This window comes from Rhinolophus hipposideros (assembly GCF_964194185.1).
Source record: "Rhinolophus hipposideros genome assembly, chromosome: 6".
NCBI classification, from domain to species: domain Eukaryota; kingdom Metazoa; phylum Chordata; class Mammalia; order Chiroptera; family Rhinolophidae; genus Rhinolophus; species Rhinolophus hipposideros.
Window position 1 is genome coordinate 68,194,511 of NC_138052.1, and position 26,679 is coordinate 68,221,189.

At 39.1% G+C, this 26,679-nt stretch overlaps 1 protein-coding gene across 6 annotated transcripts in view; it reads right to left on the bottom strand.

Moving 5' to 3' along the window:
- The window catches only part of RFTN2 (raftlin family member 2), a 62,221-nt gene continuing 35,542 nt past the window's right edge, over positions 1 to 26,679 (bottom strand). For 5 of the 6 annotated variants that reach the window (XM_081052407.1, XM_081052404.1, XM_081052406.1 and 2 more), the window contains exons 7-10: positions 20,927 to 21,048; positions 19,659 to 19,762; positions 7,213 to 7,291; positions 1 to 1,465 (exon numbers count right to left, since the gene is read on the bottom strand). In XM_081052407.1, the coding sequence (XP_080908533.1) occupies positions 1,190 to 1,465; positions 7,213 to 7,291; positions 19,659 to 19,762; positions 20,927 to 21,048 (581 nt within the window). In that variant the 3' untranslated portion in view covers positions 1 to 1,189. Of the gene's footprint in view, positions 1,466 to 1,501; positions 2,286 to 7,212; positions 7,292 to 19,658; positions 19,763 to 20,926; positions 21,049 to 26,679 lie in introns of those variants that run through there. The other variant, XM_081052409.1, reaches the window with a different exon arrangement.

Genomic DNA, 26,679 nt, shown 5'->3' on the forward strand with positions numbered 1-26,679 from the left:
TAACAAATGACATTTTATTATTCAAATGATCTTATAATGTCAACACCGATGCTAATAAAAATATACAATATGCTGAATTCATCAATGGCAAAGTCAGTTGTAACTCACTTGAAGGTTCCCACATTTCAAAGTAAGCTTTTCATAGATAAATGAAAATCCTCCATTTTGTAGCATTTTCATCTGTTAAAGTCTGGACAAGGCATAGGCATTCCTGTTAGAGCAGGCAAAGCAGAGATGGAACAATTAGGTCCCTAGACACATTGCATGTGCTATGAGCACATTTCTAATCCTGCGGGATGAAAAATTCTGAGTTTCCACATTCTCCATGTTTAGCAATCAAAATAAAAGCATAATTCAAATCTAGACAGATGTAAAAGACTTCAGTTTCCATTTAAAGTTGATATTTTCCTTTTTCATATTATTTGTAATTTATAAAAAAGAAAATTAATTCTTTTTGTCTGCTAAGGTTTTTAACTGTTGAGATTGTGGGTTCTCTCCGTATTGAATGTTACGGGACGCTGCTCTGCTCGCTCTGTCTCTAGGCTATTAGAAATAACAAAGTTTAAGCTCAATGACTCAGTACAGGGTTGGTAACATGGTGACCCTTTAAAAGCAAAGACATACAAAAAGGAGTTTTTTCCCCAAAGAATATTTTAACAAATAGGGGTTTGCTTTGCATATACATGTCATAGTTAAAGATAAAATTTGGATTAGTTGTTATATTCAGGGAATAGGTACTTCATTAATTAGCCCTTTGTGTGTATGGTTGTGTGGGGGGAGGGAGACAGACATTATTTTTCAGCTTAAGTAAGACTCTAACTTCCTGAGAACTTTCTAATTAGGTGAAATACTGGTTGAAATACTCAGTTTTCTTACCAGGAATGGTAAGAAAAGTATACCTTGTACATTCATGAGAAACTGAAGAAGATTATCAGTTATTAACCTAATGAGACATCTGTTTCAACAGATGTTTTTAGTTGAGGGAAGTGTAAACATTCTAAATTTACAAATATGTCGGTTATTCTTCCTCGTCTAGGCGGTTGAGCCAAAGTTTACGTAAATTAGAAGGAAGCCTGAGTCTGTAAAAATTCGAAGTATTACATAAATGCAGATAAAGAAATACAAGAAGGTCAGTTGGCAGTTATTTTCATAGTTATTTACAGCGCCTTTTGTTGCTTTCCTTCAAAGCTCACATACAAGTGACCTGAGTGACTCCGTCTTCCTGATCAAACTGTCCGTCGTCTAATTCCCGCAGGACACTGTCACTGCTGCTGAACCCAGAGAAGCTGCTGTAGTGTGCTGGCCTCTTTTCCTTCATCCAGCATTCTCTAGGGGAGAGGAGGCCCTCCTCAGGCGGCTTTCTGTTCTCTGGAGCTTGTGACGGTGGCGCAGCCGTGTCCGATCCGATGCTCCTACTGGTGGCTTTGTTCCTGTCATCACCTTTTATATGCCGGCTGGCTTTCCTCTGAAACAGAGATGGGCAGCCAGGAGTTAAAACGATGGTTGCTTTCCGGTCTCTCTGAGCTAGCACATACTGCTCCCTGCCTGAATTGTCCTTTCTCTGCTTCTCTTCAAAATCCTTCTCACCTTCAAGGACCAGCTCAGAGCCCCTTCACATTCCCTCGTCCCCCCAAGTCAAAGGAGCTCCCCTCTTTCTATTTCACACCCCTTTGTGACTTCCCGGCACATTTTTCTTGTCACTGGCAGGTGGGTTGTGTACACGTCTGTGCTTCCAAGGACATGTGTGAGGAGAGAAACCTGTTGGGATCATACTTTGGGGAACAAAGCAGGGTAGAAATACATGAAAGGTTCCATTTTTCTTCTCAGGTGAGATCAGAAAGATCTCAGGTGTTAACTGGGATCTAAACAGCAGGAAACGTGTTTCAGTGACCGCCTCACAGCCATTTGACATAGGAGTAGGCTGCACAGGAGAGGCACAGATAATTCAGACTGAGTTTATGCCTGGAGCATCTTCCTGGGTCAGGCGGACCCCTCTCCTGTCCCCCTACAGACCACTTCTCCCTGACACACGGGGAATAACCAGCTCATTCCTCATTCTGCAGACTGTCTCATAAGTGGGAACATTTTTGCTATGAAATACTCACTGAGGGCTGACAATGTCTTTGGTGTAGTTCAGAATAAAGAGAACAAGGTCTCTGCCAAGGAGACATAAATCAAAATAAGACATCTAAATCAATAAAAGGAGAGATCAGAGAGGGAACTGAAGCAGCTCACCATGTGGGTATTCAGACTCCTGATAAGATTTCCTTACGAGGGCTTCTTTACTATTGATAACGTGACATAAAATATGACATAGAATAAGATTAGAATACAATCATACAGTCTTAATCGTGCTTCCCCGAAAATAAGACCTAGCCAGACCATCAGCTCTAATGTGTCTTTTGGAGCAAAAATTAATATAAGACCCGATATTATTATATTACGTTATGTGATGTTATATTAATTATATTAATTATAAAATTATATTATATTATATTATATTATATTATATTATATTATATTATATTATATTATATTATATTATATACCAGGGTCTTATAGTAAAATAAGACCAGGTCTTATATTAATTTTTGCTCCAAAAGATGCATTAGAGCTGATGGTCCAGCTAGGTCTTATTTTGGGGGAAACACGGTAGGTGCGCGCGCGCACACACACACACACACACACACACAAAGGAACAAATGTAAATAAAAAAGATGATAAAATTCTTTAAAAAAATAAAGATAAAAAGCACAGTAATTTCCCAGTTTACAAAGAGTTTATTTGCTGAAAGTTTATGTTTTTTGGGAACTAGGACTACATTTTCCTAAATGTAAGAGCTAAACTTATAAAATTCTTAGGGAAAAAAAAAAAAGCCCACAGAAGTCAGATGCCCAGGCTAGTCTTAACAAAAGTTTATTAACCCATAGGTTTGTTGAACTGATTTTCAAGGCAAATATATAAAGGAAACATCTTCATTAAATTGGATTCTGTGGAATGTAACCACCTGTGGTTATGTAACCACTGTTTATGACATTGTTTGTACAGGAATATGCAGCCATCAGCATGCTGCATAGAAAAGAGTGTGTTGGCAGCTAGCTCAACTTTTTCTTGGCGAGTTACTGGAGTCCTCGGGCTCAAGTTTAAGGGAAAAAGTCTACAGTGGTTCTGCTTCAACAAAGGCTCATCTTTGTGGTCCCCAATCAGACACAGTGTGGTGGTAGTGACATTTTCCCTTAGTCCCTTGCATTTATCAGATACCAATACCAGATCTCAAATCCTTTTCCTTTTTATATTCATTCACCAAATGTATTGAATTTAATACAAGTAGTGGACTCTGACAGATTTCCTCTTACACAGGGTACAGGATTTGAGAATGGCATGTTCTCCCTGGCATTGGGACGCTGGCCAGTGAGGATATAGCCTTTTGGCTGCAGGCAGGCCTGATGGGTAGTGCCAGAATGGGTTCCTTTCTCAAGCCTGGCTACCAGCTCCCTTTCCCACATGCATAAAGAATGCACTCACTCATGAATGACCTCTCTGCGTTGACTGAATGAGAATGGGAGGGAGGGCAGAGTGCTGGGGTGCCTTTGGCTGCCTGGATCTTTCCTCCCTCAGCAGCACCAGGGCCAAAGGTAAACTTTGCAGTAAATTTGTTATTGTGTATCAGCCAACAGAGGCCAACTGTCACATACTCAATGGGAATTTTCTTAGTAAAATTTGGATATTACTCAGAATAATAAGGTTTTCATAGTAATTCACTTTTAGATAAGTATTAACAAGTAAACAGCCACCAAATGCAAATTTCAAATATGTTTTAGAAGATGACAAAATATCTAACATAGTAACTTTAAAAAAGATTTCAGATCACTTTCTTTTTTACCATGTGACTCTTTAGCAATAACGCCTCCCCTACTCTACCCTCACTCCACACGAAATAGCTTTTCCAATAAATCAAACTGCAGCATTCTTATAACTTAAGAGTGTAAGAGTCTGAAGCCTGACCAGTCCTTAATTATCTACTGTAACCCTCATTCTACAGAGGTAGGACCCAGGCCGTTTGTCCAAGGTCAGGGAATGGCTGGCCTCAAACTGGAGCCCACATGTCTTATTCTTTTCATACTTATATTATCCACATCTGCAAAAAATATGAGTAGATTTGTGCTCAAAGATTTGTGTGTGTCCCAAATAAAATTTTCCTTCAATGTAGAAAATATACGTTCAATGTAGAAAGCCTCTCAAAAACAAAGCAAAAAACAAAACCCACCCACAATCCCATCTTGGAAAAGATACCACCGTTAAAATTTGGTGTACTTTACTGTTTTCGTCTCTAAATAGCTGTGTATTTACATACACACACATAGATATGTACAGCTTACTTTTCCACTTAGCGCTCTCTTTTGAATATTTTTCTATGTCAATAAAGATTTTTCCATGCTACATTGCAGTCTCATTCATGTATCTTCTTACTTTTCTCTGACATTTTCACTATAAAATTGGGAGAAATTATACAAGGATTTGGACGCAGATCTAATGCCAGCCTGGATAAATCTATTAACATTTGAGAATCATTTTCATTTACTAAAAATGGGTGACCCATTTCAAATACGTGAGACACAGTGACAGGTCAGTTGAATTTAGGGTGTCCTACCATTGCCTTTTATTTGTTATTGTCAGTCTCTTAAAAACAAAAACAAAAGAACAAAGTCAGAATTATACCAGCAATCATAAGACATTGTGTTGTTTTTGACAGTGTTGTGATGGACAGAGTGGCAGGTAGCTAAAAAACTATGGTCTATAAAGCAATAGAAACATAGAGTAGACATTCAGGATTTCTCTTCCTCCTTGTGTGTCTCAGACTTGGGGAGGATTAGGAAGCTACTGTAAGTCTAAGTGCAGCCCTAGTACCACTTGAAGTGAGAGGTTTTAAAACACGCACAGACACCACCCCTGTCTGTTCACAGAATATGTCCTGGGTGGTTCCGGCTTGGGGATGTCAAAATCATTCAAGCATGGGAGGGAAAAGGATGTCATGGACAACATTTCCAGACAGCTTTCCTATCCACCTTCTTCTCTATGTGGGCACGTGACCCAATCAGATCCAATCAGAGGCCTTCCCTGGGATGGCTACACTGCCCGGAGGATAAAGAAGTTCTTGCTTTGTGATGAGGCAGACATGCTCATCTCCTAAGAAGCCCTCTGCACATACACATATAGAAGCTGAAACAGATGCAAGGGGACATCTGAGCAGTGTTGAATCTCTTGTCAGTACCTGACGCCTTGGCTCTTGCAGCTCTATTTTTGATGTTATTCTGCCAGTATCAATCCCACTATGAGGCTGTCAGTTCTGTTGATTTTTTCCTTAGAAATGATGGCCATTTGTAAAATGTTGAGAGAGAGAGAGAGAGAGAGAGAGAGAGAGAGAGAGAGAGAGAGAGGAGAATGCTGTAGCTTGGTGAAAAGTTGCTTTGGGTTAGGAGAAAAAAGAATGAAAATTTTTTCTAGCCATTCTCTACATATACCGATCTTTGATTCTTCTTGACAGAATATTTCTTAATGAACTTGGGGTTGTGAGTTAGTCACTGCTCACCTGTGGGCTCTGATGCAGTCTTTCTAATATCTATGTAGTTGATCTCTCTCTTCTCCTGTCATGGGGAACCATCTTCCTATCTACCTTTCTACCTCTTCCTACTTATCTACTAAGCCGGCTAGACTTTCTTTCATTTTTTAAATTAGTTTCAGGTGTACAAAACAATGTACTAGTTAGACAATTTCACACTCACAAAGTGATAACCCCCCTCCCCCAATCTATTACCCCTCTGACATAGTATATATCTATTACAATTCCATTGACTCTATTCCCTATGCTGTACTCCATAGCCTGTGACAATATATATATATATATATATATATATATATATATATATATATATATATATACACATACATATATATGTATATATATATATAAAATTATAGTTTACATACAATATTATTCAGCTTCAGGTGTACAGTGCAGTGGTCAGGCACATTTTTTTTAATTGAAAGATTCCTTCGAAAATTAATGTGAGACAACATGGCTGTATTATATATATACTGTCAGTCTGACTTTGCTAGTTTAAAAAACTTAAAGTTTTCTAAAACTATTTTTTGATATACAGAAAAGCAATCACTTTAAATAATTTTTTTGTCCATTTGCAAATTTCCTGTTTTGAAAGTTATGCTTTATTAATGCAGAGATTGCTTCATTTAATGATACTATTCTAGCTGTGCATTCAATAAGGAAGAGAAGACTCAGCCGAGGGCTGAAAAAATGTGAACTTAAGGAGACAACATAAAAGTACTGTCAGAAGTCAAGATAGACAAGATTGCACAGCTCTGTTGCAGGACGAGGCACGTTCACTCACAAGACTTAGAACTACAGGGAAGGAAAAACTTCACCCTCTTAGGTTCAGTGGCTGGGGCCTACGAATTAAACTGACAAAGGACAGGTTAACCGAAGAAAGGGCTTATTTTGGATACACATGAAGGCTTCAGATTTTTTCCTTCCTCCAGGTCCTACTTCCAAGACCAATGGGAAAAGTAGCTTCACAGGGAAGAACTGAGAACCCGAATTGGCAGTTAGACCCAGGAACTTGTATATCACTTTAACAAAATGCGATAAGTTATGGAGAAGTGACGAGACAAAAGAAAAGGGGTTTGGGCTTTTAGAGGCAGAAAACTGTAGGAGGTAAGTAGATGGGTAAACTAATGGGAGGGTTGTTTTAGTAAGGTTTGTTTATGCAGACTCAAGTCAGTGCCTTCTCCAGGGATAAGAGTTATCTGTGGTGATTGTCTTCTCTTTCTGGTAAGGGAGAGGGAGACAACTTTATAAATGGAAATTTATGTCACCTTTAAGCAGGGAAATTTATGCTATGCTTTTTGTCAGAAAGGAGGAGCGCAGAATGTTCCTCCTGTGTTTGATGTTTATTAATCGCTTTCAGCTCAAAATAATCCTTATGCCAAATCCTTATTTTGAGGTGGCATATCAACCTCCTGCAGAACTGTCTCATGCTGCCCGGTTGCTGGTACATTGCCCTTGTTATATGTTGGTTCAGAAGACTGTTTAAAACCAGTTTCTCATCTGTATTCACCATTTAGAATTACAATGAGAGTTTAAGGATTAAATGCTTCAATATAACATTCAGTTCATAAAGCATCAATATTACTCACTTCTGGTGTTTGAGCAGCTGAATTCCATATAACTGGTCTCTGAAGGAACACAACCTGCTTTGTAGCCAAATTCCCTTCACTGCAAATCAAAACAAGAGCATGAGTATTTGTGATTTGGTAATTTTGTGTATTTCACACTTGTTTAGACTATTCCACATGTATCCTTGGTAAACTAATATTCCGATCCAAAAATAATTAAGAAATATGATTCTATATTAGTTGCAGCTGGAAAAAAACAAGGAAAAGAATCCCCCAAAACTAAATATGATCATTACAAAAGAAAATTTTAATGTTTAAAACCTGTAACCACACTGTGCTTACATGACTATTTTCACCTCCTTGTGTCCCTTCCTAGTCTCTATCAGCCTGTGTTTCTGCATGTATGTAACCGTTACTGCATGTCTGTAACCGTTACTGCACATTTGCATTTCTGTGTTCTGTGCTTTTCACCAAACGCCCTTTCCTCGTTTGTACACCGTGATCATATTCTTAATAGCTGCTCAGTGTCTCAAAGATTTAAAATACCAAAATGTACAAAGCCTTTCCTTTATTATTGAAAGATTAGATTGTTTCCAGTTTTCTGTTAATTATAAATAATGCTGCTATAGAAATGTGTATAGCCTCCCTTTTCTTATGACTTATTTCCTTGAGATAAATTCTCAAGAGTGGGGTTCTTAGGTCAAAAGAGTATGATTTAAGCTTCTTAGTTCGCACTGTCAAACGTGTCATAAAACGATGGGACCCATTTGGGCTGCCACACATGAGATATATTATATACATTTTCAGTGGGGGGCCTGGAGCCACACACAGCTCGTTTTATTTTCAGATGCCCTTTTGTAGGCAGCTACTCAGTATTCTCCTTATTTAACTATCATCCAGGCCAATTACCCTGTGCCAGAGACTACTTGGGGTTTGGATTTCTCTGAAATGCTTTTCACAGAGTCTCCACGGATTTGTGGGGAGGAGTGTCTGTAGCTAATGTTGCTCAGTTACAACTTTTATTATGCAAAAACCCCGAACAAAACCTCACTATTAGCTGCATTTTATACTGAGCTCTTTTTTTTGGAAAACAAATGCAACATTGAAACTCCCGCCTTCAGAGGTATATGTCAATCCTATCCCAAATTTACTGATACTGTTGAATTTTGAGAAACAGGAAAAAAAACTTTCCCCCAAACTGGTAATGACAGACTATTTCTTTTCTTCTTTTTCTTTGTAAAAGACTGTTTCTAGTCTAATCTCATTTTAATTTGACCTCAGATTACAGGAAAATGCATGGTATGAAATATATCGTAACTTTTGGGAACAACTTGAACCATCAGGAGACATCAGTAATGATGTGTGTGTCCAGGGAAGGGACTAGCAGGGTACAGAATAGGCCCATCTGTGTTTGGGAGGCCTGGGGTATAATGGAAAAGGCAGTGGCTTTGGAACCAGAAGTTCCTGGGTTCAAATCCTGACTCTACCACAGCACGTAAGAGCTGATGACTTTAGTGAAGTCCTTAAATCATCTGACTTTCCTTTCCCATCAGGGGCCTTGTGAAGGAGAAATAAGTCAATGTGCATGAAGAACAAAACAAATGTAATTTACTTCCACTTCCTCCATTTCATTTGATTAACAGTGGGAGGGATGTCTCAGAATCAAAAATTTTCCGGGAGAAAAGTCAAGGGAAAGGGTATGTGAAAACAGAGAAGAGGTTTCTGGGTAATGATCCATGTAGAGAATCATATGAGGGAACTAGGCCTAGAACTATCCAAAGATGAGAAGGATGGGTCAGGATAGAATTACTCTTCTTGAATAGAAAGCAGGAGAATGTCGGGATAGGGATTGTGGGTGACCCTGAGATAAGTTCTTTCCAAAGGACTATGGGATAGGCAAGTCTGAATGCCCTGGGATGTAATGTCTGTCCCAGAGCAGGCTTCTCCTCCATAACTAATCTGGTAAAACAGTAAATGTGGAGATAGTTTCTCAACTATCTTAGGGCAGTCTCTGGATGCCCATAAGACTTTGGAAGGTCAGTGTCTTCCTATCTCTTGGGAGGCGCTTAGAGCCAGATCCTCAGTTTGAAACATCTGAGACCTCTAAGTTTCTGATTTTCTCAGGGACATTCTGACTTAAAATAGGTCCTGCTATTTTCAGAACATCTGTGAGTTGTAGAACTCCTTTTGGTTTGGAGAATTTAATCATGGTAGAACTACGAGAAAGAGGTCTGAAGCCTTACAGGCGACAACTATTTGTGAGGGCAAGCAAGGCCCTCACAGTCGCCATGGCTCCTGGGCTAATTCCATTCTCTGATCTGGTATAGAATACTTGCCCGGCAGCATACATTTCTGACAGGATTTGACTGCTGGAGTCATTATGGGACCAGAGAATGCTTCACATGCCTTGGATGCTCTCAGAGGGCAGGGCCTACATCTCCTCCCTACAGAAATTTTCATCCAAAACGTACTGGATGTGAGCGGAGATGGGTTTGACTAGTTCTCCAGCTTTACACTACGAAATGTCAGGGCACATCAGTTTTTCTGTGATGTATTTATCGGCGAGGCAGCTGAGTGTGGGTGACACAGCGTGTGTGGCTTTACAGTCAGCCTGACCTTGGCTTTGCACCCCAGCTCTGTTGCGTACTACTGTGTTTCCCGGGAAATAAGGCCTCGCTGGACCATCAGCTCTAATGCGTCTTTTGGAGCAAAAATTAACATAAGACCCGGTCTTATTTTACTGTAAGACAGGGTCTTATATAATATCACATCACAGCACATCACAGCACATCACAACACAACACATCACAACACAACATAACATAACACAATATAATACCTGGTCTTATATTAATTTTTGGTCCAAAAGGCGCATTAGAGCTGATGGTCCGGCTAGGTCTTATTTTTGGGGAAACAGGGTAGCTATGTGATGTGGAGCGTGTCACCCAATCTTTCTGAGCCTCCTGTTTTTTTTTCTGTAAGACAGAGATGGTTCTAAAGATATCAGTGAGATGGTGAACGTAAAGTTCTTAGCACAGACCCGGAGCACAGTAGATGCTCAATAAATATTTCCTCCTCCCTCTCTAATCCATGTATTTCATGAAAAAACAAAAAGAAGACTGCATTTGTTGCCTTTAAGGGAGAGGGGCTTGCTATGGCATCAAGGGACTACCAAGAAAAAGTCTGGCTTCCCAGTAACAGAAGATCCTATGGGCTAAACTAAAAAAGTAACTTCAATTTGTGTAGTGTTTTTGGTGTACTGAGTACTTCCCATGTAAATGAGCATGTTTGTTTCTTATGATAGTCCTTTAGGGTGGGCAGAGAAAACACTCCTTTCCTCATTTTATGGTTAAGGAAACTGAGACCTAGAGTTTGTGTTGGGTCACCTCTGATTCCCACAGTACCACACTATCCCTACAGCAAGTATAGACTGAACTCAGTAACGTCCTGACTAGGGAGAGAGCAGTGGCCTAGTTTAATTCTATTCTGACTGGGAAACTTTATAATAAATGGATAAGTGTAGACTATTTTGCAAAAGTGCTGATTTTTCCTCTACACCTGAAACTAATATAAAATAATATTGAATGTCAACTGTAATTGAAAAATAAGTAAGTAAATAGCTACCAGGGGGGGATAAAGTGCAGATTCTTCTGTGACATCTCATAAATTAGCATTGCAGTTTATACTATTCTGGGATGGTAATGGAGAATAATGAAGAAAATAAAAGCAAGTGTTCATTTTTCCTGGGCCAATTAGACTATTTGAACAGATCATACAGGTCCTGGTGTTAGTATGGCCAAAGGAAGGAGAGAGATGGGAGCAGGTTCATAACCTGCGATATTCAAATTCCATATAAAAGATGAATCATTGAAAGCTTTGCCTTAAAAGTGGTTACCAGAGGGTAAGATAGCGGTGGGGTGTGGTAAAAGTGAAACAGAGCTGGAGTACTTAGAGTTTATGGGTAGCTGGGGGAGACTCTTCCTACAATCTTTAAAATATAAAAACCAGGGTCGTATTTGCTTGGTCAGTGGGAATTCCACAATCCAGTCTCCCATGGTGAAATTCCTGCTTGTGACAGTCTCCCACCTGGAATGCCCCGGCCACCACCTCTGCCTCTTCCCAGCTTGCCCATCTTTGGACATTCATTTCAAGTGTGACCGCCATCAGAAAGTCTTCAGGGATCCCTCCGTTGAAGGGCAATACACCCTTTTCGGGGCTCCCATGGATCCCTGCTGTGGAGCTTAATCCCTTTACCAGGTCGCCTGGTTGGTCGCTGCTACACATTTCCCTCCTGCCAGGTCTACACAACCTGAGTCACTTGTCTCCTCATCTCAGCATTGTCCACATGAATTAGCAGAAAGCCTCTTTTGAAAATGGTACACAGTAAATATTTGAAAAATCAAAGACTATGTATGAATAAGTGGCCGTTTGGTTTCTATGCTAATGTATTGATGCCAGAGAACACACGTAAAAAATCTTGGCAAGTGAGCAAAGGCTTGCAGGAGAGAGAAAAGGCTTCCTAGGTCTTTTTACAACAATGATGTTCATTGATATCTATTATGAATCTTTTAAGCTTCATAAAACGTATTCTTTAGGCACTCCAGCCTATAATAACTATAGCTTAGAGAATTTTGTATTAATTTGAAATGTTAAGATGTCTCACGTTATACTCACATTTAAAAATAATTCACTCCTCACCTCTCCCAATTGCTTTTGTAAAGAAAAGATTTCTTAAACAACATACCAAAAAGGGTAAAAATGGATACATTTGCTTATTTTAAAATAAAAAAAACTTCTGTTAATTAAAAGACATAAAGAGAGTAAAAAGATAAGACACAGAATTAGGGAAGATAATTTCAGTATGTGTAACAAATAAAGGACTCATATTCAGTATATGTAAAAAAAAATTCTTAAAAATACAGTTTTAGGGGGGTGGGGGGTCGGAGATGAGGGTAAGGGGGATCAAATATATGGTGATGGAAGGAGAACTGACTCTGGGTGGTGAACACACAATGGGATTTATAGATGATGTAATACAGAATTGTACACCTGAAATCTATGTAATTTCACTAACAATTGTCACCCCAATAAATTAAAAAAAAAAAAGAAACAAAAGGCAAAAAATAAAAAATAAAAAAATAAAAAAATACAGTTTTAAATATGGGCAAAAGATTTAAATCCAAATGGCCAATGGGGTGCTTCTAAGGTAGCAGCAATATTCTATTTCTTATCCAGTGGTAATTACACAGTGTTTGTAATTATGCACATTTGTATTTTATGCACTTTCTACATGTGCATTTTATTTAACAAAAATGGTTTTAACTGTACTGTATGATGTCCCCTATCATATTGATCTGCCTTAGATTCAACCCTTTTTTCATTATTGCTTCCTCACAGAGCCTTTTCATTTTTTTAAATAATTTTTTTGTTTCAATTACAGTTGACATACACTATTATAATAGTTTGAGGTGTACATGATAGTGATTAGACATTTATATAACTTATGAAGTGATCCCCCCCAAAAGTCTAGTACCCATCTGACACCATACATAGTTATTACAATATTATTGACTATATTCCCTATGCTCTAATTTACCACCCCATGACAATTTTGTAACTACCAATTTGTACTTGTTAATCCCTTCCCTTTTTTCATCCATCCCCCTCAAGCCCCTTCCCATCTGGCAACCATCCAAATGTTCTCTGTATCTATGAGTTAGTTTCTGTTTTGTTTGTTCGTTTATTTTGTTTTTTTTTTAGATGCCACATGAGATCATATAGTATTTGTCTTTCTCTAGCTGACTTATTTCACTTAGCCTAATACCCTCTATGTCCATCCATGTTGTCACAAATGGGAAGATGTCATTTTTTATGGCAGAGTAATATTCCACTGTACATATGTACCACCTCTTCTTTATCCATTTGTCTATCGATGGACACTTAGGTTGCTTCCATATCTCCAAGGCACCTTTTTAGATATTCTACGCCCAATTCTTCTAGCCTCTCCCATTAAATTTTAATATCAAAGATATGCTATGTACCTGTTTATGTACTGTGACCTTTTGGAAGGCCACAAAATATAGTTATATCTAAGATTTTTTCACCCTCGCATAACTAATTTTCACCCTCTGGGGCAATATCACCCCTAATTGAGAATACCTGCTCTAGACCTCCACTGCAGGACGCGTCATGATCTGTTCTGCCTATTATTTGTGACTGTGTTGTCTCTCCAAGCAGATTATCAGTGCCTGGAAGCAATAGTCTTCCTCTAGAGTGTGTAAAATATTGCCTTGTACATACCAGACACTCAGTAAATATTTGAGTTGAACTGAAAGAACATTCTGTTTAAAATAAAATGCAAGAATGTGGATCCGGTTGAATACAACTGAGCTGGTTTCAAACGAGTGGCTTATCTGCCACTGCTTAGTCACTGGTGAAATAAAAATACTTTTATTAAAAGCTTTCAGTCATGGTTTCAAAATCCATTAGACTAGAAGAAATGGAATTTTAGGTTAATGCGTATTGTCTGATTAGTTTTGCATCATCTTACACATTAATTGCCATGGTTTAATGATGGCAACTTGGAAATAAATGAGTAGAATCCTGCTTTCAAAATATGAAGTAAAAATTAAGCTTTTAAAAGCAAAATTATAAAATTAAATTTTAGCTTGCATCTTTGTAACTATGTGCTGGTCATCAAGTTCCTTTGCCTTTTGTCTCTGCTTTTTTTTTTTTTTTGTCTCTGCTTTGTTTCTCAGATATTAATATGTGTGTGTGAGAGACAAAAAAGGATACTACCACAATTTACCTCCTCCCCTTTTGGTAATTTTTAGTATTACAAACATTAAATATTTTTAATATTTTTAACAAAATATTAAAAATGTAAGTTCAGGTGAGGAAGAGTGATAACTGGAAGTATGTATAATAGACAAACTGACTAGTTTTTAAAAGTGTAGCCTTATCAAAATGTTGCTTACTGCAAGATTACTGAGTTTAACCCACAATGGAATTACACAATACTGTTTCCACAGGACTTAAATCAGAAAGGAAAGAGAACTACTTGAAAAGGACCAAACACGAAACCGCAACCTCTCCTTCGACTGTATATAAATATGCAACTCCTGCTTTGGCTGCCACTTGAGGGTTTAGAGGGAATTATTGGTGCACGTGAGTGTCTCAAATAACTACGTAGGCTTCTGGTGCTTCTGGGCTGTGCGGACCACAAGACTGAGGGCCTTTTCTGCAGGAGCGACAGAAAATGGAACAGGGGAGCAGCACCACCCCCACCCCCACCCCATCCCTCCACATCACAATGAGAAGACAATTTTCTCTTTTTGTTATTCATACCTGTCCTTAAGGACCAGGCTTTTATATTCTCAGTACAGTATAACTTCATTCTAAAATGCTTTCTCTCTCTCTCTCTCAATGTAATGTTATAATTCAGTGTTTATGAAAGTGTATTGGAATCGCCTTTCATTCGTATTAAAACGCACATTCCTGCCCCTGCCCCAGATTATTATTGGGGAGAGAGGAGTGACCTGCTGAGGTAGCCAAACAGAGGAACTTTGGCTCCAACTTCCATTTTATTCTGGTGATTATTTCAAGGTCAGCTATACTAGCTTCTGGTTCATCTAATTTGATCCTCTACCAGATTTGCCCTGAAGAGGTTAATATCAATTTTCACCTTGATTTTTTTTGAAAAGAAAAGGATTGGGCCCATTTGTATAAATATATAGGGATGACACTTAAGAAGGGATTCTGGCAAGTTTTCAGTGCTGATAACAGTAACCCTGAAATAATGATGATATCAGAGTACCACATTATAATGTTTCTATGGTAACACAGTTTTAATTGTTGACAGTGTAATATTGCCTAGGATAATGAAGCAACAACTTTAACCTAGGGACACACTGCGAAAATACCTTTATGCGATCCCATAATCGGATATATTTGAGTAATGAAAGAAACCAGGGAAAATACCTTATGTATAACACTCAAGTTATGGTTTAGGTGATAGAAGAGTAGGAAAAAATTGCAATTATTTAAAACACTGTTGTATATAAGACAAAGATATTTAAGGAAGAAAGTTTTCACTGGTGGTAGTTCTAAGTTTTATTTTCAGACATGTGGGCCCCAACAGAAAGATCATAACAGGTACTCATTTTTCTGGGTGTGAGCATACTTGTAAGCATGTATCTTTATAGTGTCATTGTTTACTTATTTCTGTTTCTTTTACTGACTTGTAATCCTCAGTGCTGATTTTGTATAGAATGAACTGAAATATTTACATTCTCTGAAATATCACAATTTAGGGCAGGCCAAGTCATCATGCTTGCACAATTGGTTTCAACTTCTTCGGGATTTTGGTTCAGCTAAAGGATTAGGTCCCACATAATAGCTCTATTCTATTAGCCTCGTATGCATAGGCCCTGCGTAGATGGATACTTTGCGGTATCTCACTTAATGGTCATGACAATCCAGTAAAGTTGATGCTATTGTTTTCCAGATGAGGAAACTGAGACCTAAAGAGGTTAGGTGACTTTCCAAAGTCCTATAGCTAGTTAATGGTGAAAATGTAATTAAAATGAGATTCATGTAGCTCAAAGCCTGGAATATTCTTCTAGTTTCAGCGGCTGAGAACTTTTAGGCTCTATCCACCACCTGGACCAAGCTGAACTGTATGTAATATTTTTCTTTCTATGACAAGGCTGACAGTGAGTACTATCTTAGTGTGCACTGAAACAGCTAGGACCAGCATGTGACTGTCACAGGGACAGCATATTTGGACAAAAATAAAAAGCTAGAGGATAAACAGATTTTACCAGTAATATATGTTACCAGATAACAACAATGAACCTTTACCTTCATCCTAGATTGTCTACCTTCAGGCTGTTAGGTGTACCTAACTTACAAAATGTGAGGGAACAAAGCAAACATCAATGTTGCATAATGTTCATGGCATATGAAAAACCACTAGACATTGTATGTTCTAGTGTACCTTGTTGCAGAAGGGCAATTACTACTATTAAAATACATTTTTCTACTACCTTCTATCTAGGATCAAAAGCAGATCCTAAGTGGGGTTCTGCTAAATGGTGGTGCTGCCTTGGAATCTCATCACTATTTGACGATTCCATCTAACTTTGACCATCTATACTCTCTTCTTGTTTTTTTTTCTTTTTTTCCCCTTCTTCCGCCTCACCGCTCCCCTCTTCTCCCCCCCACCCTGTTCCATTCAAGCCGTTGTTTTTCAGTCTAGTTATGTAGGACACAGAGGGTACAGCTCATTGGCCTATGTGGGAATCCAATCGGTGACCTCGGCGTTATAAACATGGTGCTCCAACCACCTGAGCCACCGGGCTGGCCCCTCTCTCTTCTTTTTAATACTCCTATAGAAACTATAGACTGAAGTACTTCATTTAGCCCTTGATTAGTCACTATATTATATAATACATAAGCTTGACCTGTCCCTACCTGAATGCAAGCCCTTGGTTATGTACTAAGTGTAAGCTTTACCAGCTACAGGGTCCTTCAGAGCCGACAGTTTCCACATCTTTTTATTACTTGATTGATTTTTTTTACTTTTTAAAGCGATTTTTTTTTAAAAAATCACAGAATAAACATATTCCTTGTAAAAATTCAAATCATAGAAAAACATATAAAGACAAAGTAGAAATCCCCACTTTCCCCTTCCTCTACCCATAATCCCAAGAGACATCCACTCGCTAGATTTGCTATGTAGCCTTTCAGAGTTTTGCTAGATACATTCAAAATGTATAAACTTTAAAAATTGGAATGACACTATAATGGTTTCCCAAAACTTTTTTTTAACACAATAATTGCCAACAGAGAATTCTATGACAATAAAGATCTATATACTCATTCTTTTTATCAGCTTCATATTATTCTATTGTATTGATAGTTCATAATGTATTTAACCAGTTTCTATTGATAGACATTTATATTGTGTCCAGTTTATCACTGTTACGAGCAGTAGTTTAATGAGCAGCCCAGCAATTTAGGCCCTTTGCTATTTTAGTTCCACATGAAGATGAGCGCCCCCCATGAAAGGCCTGAAACGTCCATGCTGACTCCCCAGTGCCGTGGTGGATATGAGGGGTACAGAAAGGCTGGAATGGTGAGGCAGTGGGGCTACCTCTGCTCCAAATAGAATATGCAGCCACTTCTCAGTCCAGTGGGCCCCCTTATCACTGGGTCCAGCTTGTGACCTTATGCAGTGCAGCACCCCGGACACAGTGGTCAAGTGTGGCGCGAGGCTCCTCCACCACCCCCCTTCTAGGATACTCAAGCCCTTCTTTCCCATCTTTACTGCCTGTCCTGTCCTCATTCCCAAGCCAACCAGAAGCAGGAGATGCTGAAGGAGATCCAGCCCATGTTCTGTGGCTCAGCATCCAGCTCTCCGGACTCGCTGTCTAATTTAGTGCCCAGTCAGTCATTCATTTCACTAGGAAATATTTAGACTCATGAGAGCAAAAGCCCTGAGTGAATGGGAGGGAGGATTGTTAATGTAGTTTTCATGAGAGAAAAAGGAACATGAAAGGCTCAGAATTCAGAGTACTTTTAGGAAGTATTAACCATAATAGGCCAAGTGAAACCCTAAATTATACACCTAGGAGAATGACTAAAAAGAGATGAGAAGTCCAGATATACAAATTATTCTGAGGGAGGATCGAAGTGGGACAGACCATGGTTTAGCAGATTTATAGTGAGGGGTAGTAGAAAGGCAGGGGACAGGAGTTCCTTTTACTGTGTTTCCCCAAAAATAAGAGCTAGCTGGACAATCAGCTCTAATGTGTCTTTTGGACCAAAAATTAATATAAGAACCAGTATATTATATTATATTATATTATATTATATTATATTATATTATATTCCCGGTCTTATAGTAAAAAATATTATTTAACTGTAAGACTGGGTCTTATAATAATTTTTGCTCTAAAAGATGCATTACAGCTAATTGTCTGGCTAGGTCTTATTTTTGGGGAAGCAGTATCTCACTACTTCCTGCAAAGTTCCTCAAGTGGTAATCATCTTCAGGAGTGTGTGAAATGCATGCAGGTTTATGGGTCCTACCCTCAAATCTTCTGACTGTCCCACTGGGGTGGGCCTCCAGCATGTGTCTGTTCATAGGCTCCCCAGGTGATTCATATTGCTTGGCTGGAAGACCAAATCTTGAGAATTACTGCTGTATTGTGATGACAGGTATGTCACAGATCTTACAAAGATGGGAAATAATGCTTCAGGCAGTTGTCAATCACAATCTGAGAAGTTACCAATAGATCTCTGAGAAGAAAAGCAGATTAATTGCTTTGCTTACTTCTAATCCCTCCTTTTAAAGCTTGAGTAAGTTTTCTCTGTATCCATCTTTATTTCTCTCCCCACCTGAAGAAGGTGTGGCTTTATTATAGAGCCAAGTCAATCAAATGTTTTTAAAGTTTGTGGGGACATTGGGATACTGGTAAATTACTAAGCTAGGAAAACCAGAGAAGGTGAGAAGGATGGATGAGACAGACCAAGGAAGGAGGAGTTGTCTTCCTCAGCCACACCTGACAATTACTCAGAATGTTAAACCATGACTGATTCTGCTAGAGGAGAAGGCTCAGGTGCTGTCCTCTGTAGATAGTCTCTGTCCCCGGGCAGGACGGCCAATCATTGGCTGGATGCCAAAGAGGGCAGAAGGAACATATCTGAGTCCAAGGGATAGCTAAGCACTTTATACAGAAGACTGAATTTGTCAATCTCATTCTCAAAAAAAAAAAAGTACAACTCAATTTTTCCTTCCCAGGAAAGGAAATAGGGAAAGTTAGTAAAAGGAGAAAAGGATTTGTTGGTATTTGTGAAGTGTTGGCATTTTGGTATTAATGTAGGCATTTACTTTAGTGGCGACAGCTACGTAACAAGTCGGTGCTCCGGTGAAAGCTAACCCAGCACGCCGGAGGGGGCGGGGGAATGCAGGCCGAAGCGCGGCCCTCCTGGCTCCCGGCCTCCCCAACCCGCCGCCGCAGCCTAATCCGCGCTGGGCGCTGGGCGCCGCAGGGAGCAGGACCGTGGGCCCTACGGAGGGGGCGGTGCTTTTCTGTTTGCAGATTTATTGGCACTCAGTCTTCACTGTAGGAAAGCACCGGCACCTTGAGTTAGAAAAGAAGGTTTAGGAATGCCGTCTTCCAGGAAGAGGCAGCGTTCGGAGTGCTAAAGCAGCCCTGAGTTGGGAGTCCTTCTCCCCTGGCCCTGCGCTGGCTCTGCCCTGGGGAAGGAGACTAACAGCGAGTACGTATATAACTGGAGGGGATTACATGTGCTGATCTCCAAGGTCCATGAAATCAGATTAGAATTCCAGGGAAATGCTTTCTGTAGGCATTACATAGGCATTTGTTAAATTGAATTATCTAACAAACAAACCGTATTTTAGAATTAAAAGAGAGTATGTAAGGATACTTGGGCATTACCTGTCATGTCTCAGTATGGGTGTAGGCAACACGCTGGTCAGGAGCCACCCAAACTCAGCCAGAGTATGTAGCAGAGGGCCGTAATCCGTCTTGATTTCACAGCCCTGTGTGGTGGGTAAGCATAACCGCGTAGAGTAATGGCAGAGACAACCAGCTCCAAAGTGATTACAGTAAAGGGCGATGGGCGTTCCAGTAAGGGAAGTTCACGTTCCATTAAGTACCATTTCACCAGGTTGCTGTCTTCCTGGGCTACCTTTTCTGCTACCTGCTGCCTTCCAACCCTCGAACCAGTTTAGAAACACTGCGGATCAGAGTGGAGAGAGGTTTCATCTGGTTCTCCACAGTGTGGGCCTTCCTTCAGTCTTGTTCTGGCATCAGACACTAATGTGTCAGGCAGGGCAGGAATCTGTATTTTCAATAAGCTCCCTAGGTGATTTGGATCCAAGTAGTTTACAAACCACTCTTTCAGAAACACTGGTTTAGGATTGGGAGGTGAGGACCAGAGTGGAGAGTGAGAACTGGTGAGTGAAAGGTGAGAGGAGCTTAAGTGTGGAAAGTCCACTGCTTCTTCCTCAGCTGGAATTGATTTTTCCTTGGAGCTTTACCTTTTCCCCCAAATCCTTTTTATTCCCCTCAATGAGATTTCTAGTTGCTTTGAAAATGGGCTATGTTTCTCTAACCTTTGCAAGACTAGAAAGGCGGCAGTATCTGTGGAAGAGGCTGTTGCCTCATACACACAACACAATATACCTGAATTCACCTCAAGGGCTCCATTTGGTGATATCTGAATTCAGAGTGCACACAGCAGCAGTGTCATCTCTGATTAGGAAGGACAGTGCTGTGTGTTCATATTTGGCCTGCTGAGAGAGAAAATACCTTTTGGATATTTTTGCCTTTGATAGTTCACATGGGTTACTTGGAGATCAAATACTAGTAATTGACTGAATTTTTTTTCACTTTCCACCATCTGGCAAGTGTAAAGAGAATCTCAGTGCTGGGGGACTTTGTTTAGAATTAGAAAGCCAACTCTTTGGGAATCTACTGCTATTTATGTATAGGTAATCATTTTGCTGTCTTATAACAAAGTTGAACATTGGGTAAAGCCATGTTCACAGATCTGAAAGAAGTTTGTTCATGCATTTGTGATGAAATTCTGAACACTGCACAAAGGTGTCTGAAGGATACTGCCCGTGTTAGACAATGAAGATCTTTACCATGTTAAACTAAATATAAAAGTAAAGCTAAATTGTCAGAAAGCTGCAGATTACCTCGATAACGGTCCATTGTTCTACTACGATGGCATCATTTCCTTTCCTACTGGAACCTGGAACTCCTGAGCCTTCTTCTTCATAGATAAAGAACCCTTCCAAAGATTTAGGCAAATGGTCCCCTGTGAGGAAAAGGATACAATTAAGAAGAGTTGTAAATACTAAGTGTCTCTTAAGATGGTTTAAATCCTTGAGTAACCCTTATCGGAAGCTTAAAGAAAAACATATCAATTAATGAACACAGGTTATGGCTCAATCAGTAACACCCTCTTCTTTTTTGAAGGTTAATTATTTTTCCTTTGCAAAGGTCAAGACAATTTTACACTTCACTGAATTAAAATCAAACTATAAATATGAAAACTACAATAACAAAAAAAAGATAAAATAATATCATACAGTGAGAGGCAAGAAGATTTCCTGAGCCTAAAAAACATCTGCAAATGACTTCACCATCAAATCAAATTTTGGTTTCTGATCTGTACGTTGTACGCATGTTAATTATACCATTAAAAGAAACAACATTAAAAATGTTAATCCTTGAAATTTACAGGTGTGATATTAAAACTAAGCGAGGTAAGATGTCTTCAAAAAATATAAACACAGAACAATTCTTTACCTCAATGATGCTTAAAAAAAAAAAAGAATGGTAACAGGAAGATACTACACAGAAGTCATTGTCAAAAGAATTCCTGCTGGGAAGGAAGTTTTAAGGGAGGGCCTCTCTGACGTTTTCTTGAATAGTTGACAATAACCAGCTGGCCAAAACTAAAATGACTTTATGGAAGTTCTTTTGTCTCCAATTTTGCAATAGGAGACAATTTTCCCATGGTCGCGTGCTGGTTAAACATTTTGGTTTTTACACAGTACAAAGTCACATCAAAGTTGACAGTTAATCTAAATAACAAAGGCCTACAAAGTTTTCAAATGTTCTACTAAGCTTAAATATAAAAAAGACAAAAGTAATTTCAATATAATTTTCAGTTTTAATTTTTATTAACAGGATATAAACTTTAAGAGAAAATCATTATATTATTATTTTTATATCACAGTTAAAGCAGAATATCACAAAGAATTTACGTTGTTCAGAGTGGTTTCCAAGAACCAGTCAAGTTAAATTTACTACGTAGTTGTAATTTGTTTTCTAATTACAGTGTATTTTCCACTTCCTTTAAATGTACGGGCCCCTGTCACACCAAAGTGACCAGAGGACTCAAATCTGTTTCTGATTGTAAGTTCAGGGCATCGCTAGATCATCTTTAAAAATGTATATGGTCCAAGTCCTTTTTCAGAACGTGGGTATGAATTTTAAAAATAATTATATACTGTGATAACTGTAGTTATTTAAAATCTGCCTCTTATTTATTTTGGGGATTCTATAACGTGAGAACCATAGGTTTTGTGGCTCTGCATCTGTTTTCTTACTCTCAATACTGGGGTTCCCTAATACTTCTAAACTTCTTTTGTTTTGAAAGAGAGAAGATGTGGTAGACTCATACAGTGCAATCCTATATGAGAATAAAAAATGAACGACTCACTGCTCTGCAGCAATACGGATGCATTTCAGAGATACTATGTTGAGCAAAAGAAGCCAGATCTAAAAGACTACATACTTTATGCTTCAGCCTACACAAAGTTCAAGAACAGGCAGAATTAATCTATGGTGGTGGAAGCTGGAATAATGCTTATCTCTGGATGGGAGGATATTGACTGGAAAGGGTCATGAGGAGGTCTTCTGGGATATTGGAAATATCCTGTACCTTTTTTTTTTTGCATTTCTTTTTTCCTCCCAGCTTTATTGAGATATAATTGACATATGATTTTTTTAAAAAGAAAATAATCATTTTAATCTATCTAAGCATAATTCATGCCCAAACTTATTAAGTTCGGCCAGAGTTTTGGACTTCATAACATTTCTTATTTTTCATTTTCTTCGTGAGTTCTACACTACCTCAAAAATAACTTATCCTTTAATGGGTTCAATTAGCATAAACAATCTAATTCTGTGAAACCTATTTAATAAAGTACAATATATAATCAAAATTGTATCACCTGGAGTTGTCAAACTGTTCATGAAAGCCTAAAAAAACCCTCCAAAACAATTAAGCTATTTTATTTAACATGTAACAGATAGTTGTCATAAAGCAAAACTTAAATTGTTTTCTGATATTCTAGTGTATTTTCATAAGCCTTTTAATCTATAATTTTATAGACATAATTTTCTATCAGGGAGGCCAGATATATATTTAATTTCTCTTTATATAATTAAAGATTGTAGGAGGGTGTAGGCTATAATTCAGATATAATTTAGTCATAAAACCATACGTAGCAAGACCTTATAAATAATCAGGAAAGAGATAGTTAACATTATTGCTTAGTCTTATAAAATGGTAAATTTTAACCAAATTGTTGCCTCTATACTTTTATTTATAATGTTTCTTATACTTTTTTTTTACATTTTTTATTGGGGAATATTGTGGAGCAGTGTGTTTTTCCAGTACCCATCAGCTCCAAGTCAAGTCGTTGTTTTCACTCTAGTTGTGGAGGGCACAGCTCACTGGCCCATGTGGGAATCGAACTGGTGACCTTGGTGTTATGAGCACTGCGCTCTAACCAACTGAACCAACTGAGCCAATCAGCTGGCCCATGTTTCTTATACTCTTAAATCATACTGCTTGGCAAGTAATATAGGTACTGATATAGTTTTTTATTTCAATTAGTTGTAAATTAACTCTTAATTTGTTAATGAATATATTCCTCTTTAACTACTTACTACACTGCCCTCAGAATTAAACCTCCTACAGAAAGTAACCATCCCGAGTGGAAAAAACTGCACAGCTTTATCTCTTCCTTAAAGATTTTCAAGTTTTATAGGAACACAATCTCATGAAAAAACTAATTAAAATTTTGGTATTCTATTCCATCTTGCTTTACTAATTATGGAATAACAGAAAGATGTGAACAAATGTTACTTTCTAGTTCTCAGCTTAACATAATGTAACACTAAGAAATACTGTAACTGTTTACGAGCTAATTTGTAGCTTCTTCAAGTATAGGACACCACTGCAGTTCTATTATTAGTGAGGAGAAATGAATGATCAATCTTAGGTAACTCAAAAGGAAAATGGGAGGCATTGAAAGATCAACTCACGTTTGCTTTTAAGACTCTGCTGTTGCCCTGAAATGCCAGATTTAACAATAACAGCAACAACAAAACAAAAGATTACAGCAGCAAGACAACACATAAGCACATATTAAGGATTCTGAAAGAGGCAACAACTTTTTATTCCCTCTCAGCTCATTCTGTTTTACCTTCTTTTTGTTTTTCCTGGTTTGGTGTTGCAGGCAATTCCAGACTTGTCCATTGCATAGGTTCAGCTTTTCTCATGGTGATCTCAATCTTTGTTGCGGTCATAGTTACATAACCTCACTTTACATCAATTACACCCCATAATTTCACATTTTGATGACATTCCTTCTTTGCTTTGAATACAATGTGCACATTTAACAATGGACTGCTTGCCACTACTTGACTAATTTCTGGAAGTGAGTTTTTAGCATACACCGAAATAGTGACCTCACCCCCATCTGATGCCAGTCATGTCTACATGGAACTTTCCTCTCAGCATCCTTTGCAGTCCACATGTGTTTCCCTGTTGTACAGCCCTCTCAGGCTAAGAATGTATTAGAATTACAAGTTTTTCTTCTACAACAGCTCCAGTATTTCATCGCTTTATGGAAAATAGGTGGTCCAGAGTGACACAGGTCAGGCCCAAACGCCAGGCACCCCAGGAAGATGCATTTGCAACCACTGGTTGGAAGGCTGGGGTGGCTGCCAGCTTCCCTGGACAGATGATTTTTTTTTTAGCTTTGGTGAGATCTAATTGATGTATAAAGAAATGTTCTGCATCTTGAACAGCTGTACACATAAGATTAATTCACTTTGTATATGTATATTATACTTCAGTTAAAAACTAAAGTCCTTTCTTCTCACTTTAGAGCTCCCCAAGGGCCCCTGGCTGGTTTGCTTAGGGCTCATGCCAATCCCCAGAGCCAGAGCCAGAGCCAGAGCCAGAGACGATTGACTCTTCCATGGGAAGGGGTACTTACATCTGTCGAGAAATTCTTCCTAACAGAAGTGCAGCTAGAGAGGGTGGCAGGGAAACTCTCATGGGGAATGACCATCTGGTGTGTCATATCTTCCAGGTAATGGGGTGAGGTGATAATTCTGAACAGTTATTTAATAACTGTCCCTGAACTGAGTCATCTCTTAATATTACATAATCCAGAGCTCCCCACCCAGGGTGCTGTGGCCCATTGGCGTGCTGAGAACCCTGTGACAGGTATGCCAAGATGCAGGCACCCCCTCCAGCACAGAGCAGTATTATCCACTTACACGGTGTGCCCCACACTGACCACTTTCTACATGTGCATAACACGAAAAAGTTACAAAGCACTGGCCTGACCCACTGCTTCTTAAATTTTTCAAAAAATATTTTTATTAAAAATATAGTTAGCATACAATATTGTATTAGTTCCAGGGGTACACCATAGTTATTCAACAATTGTGTACCTAAAGCAGTGATCACTATAATAAGTCCAGTAACCACCTGACACCATATTATCGTATCACAAATGTTATTGACTATATTCTCCATGCTGTATATTACATTCCCATGACTTATTTGTTTTATACCTGGAAATTTGGACCTCTTATTCTGCTTCACCTTCCTCCCTCCTTTTAATTTTTCAATGACAACTGACATTAAATATTTGTTCATGTATTAATTTCAGGCGTACAGCATAGTGGTTAGACATTGATATAATTTACGAAGTGATCCCCCTGACTAGTCTAGTACCACCTGGCACTACACATAGTTATTACCGTTTCATTGACTGTATTCCCCAGGCTTTGCTTTACATCCCATGACTATTTTGTAACTATCAATTTGTACTTCTTAGTCCCTTCACCTTTTTCACCCTGCACCCCAACCCACTCCCATCTATCACCCCAACAAATCTAGTACCTATCTGACACCATACATACATTATTAAAATGTTATTGACGACATTCCTTATGGTATACCCTACATCCTCATAACCACTTTTTAACAACCAATTTGTACTTCTTCATCCCTTCCCCTTTTTTCACCCACACCTGCCAGCTCCTTTAAGTTTCAGCCACTGATAAAGCCTTGAATTGGGTGAAGCAGGGCCTCAGGGAGTCACTAGAGTGGGAAGAACTGTGGTCACAGGTTAATGCAGACTCTGGTTTGGTGCCAGTGCTGAGCCTGGAGCTACTCAGCAAAAGTCTCAGAGCACACTGAGGCCAGTCGCACCTGCTTGGGGCCCGTGGGCACTGATAGTTTCCCAAGGAAGAGTGCAGTGTGGGCAGAGCTGTTTGCTCCCAAAAAGTGCTTTTGGTGTTGGGGAAGTTGGGTAGGGTGGGTCAGCAGGGTGGAGCAGTGAAGCTCACAAACCAATCAGATTCAGATTTGACCATGTGGGGGCGGGCTCAACACAGGAAAGATGGCGTCCACCTGCTGGCTGCAAGGGAGCAGGATTCCATACAGGGAAAATGGTGATGGTCCCTCCAGCCCCTCCCTGAAGCCACACACCTCAGTCTCCCTCCCCTCCTCCTGTTTGCCTCTGATGTCTCCCGAGTCACCACCCCTCCGCTGGAGCCCAAGGTGAGTGCCTGGCAGTGAGAGAGTCTGTGCGCGGGCTTGTTAAGAGGACGTCTGGGTTTCCTGCAG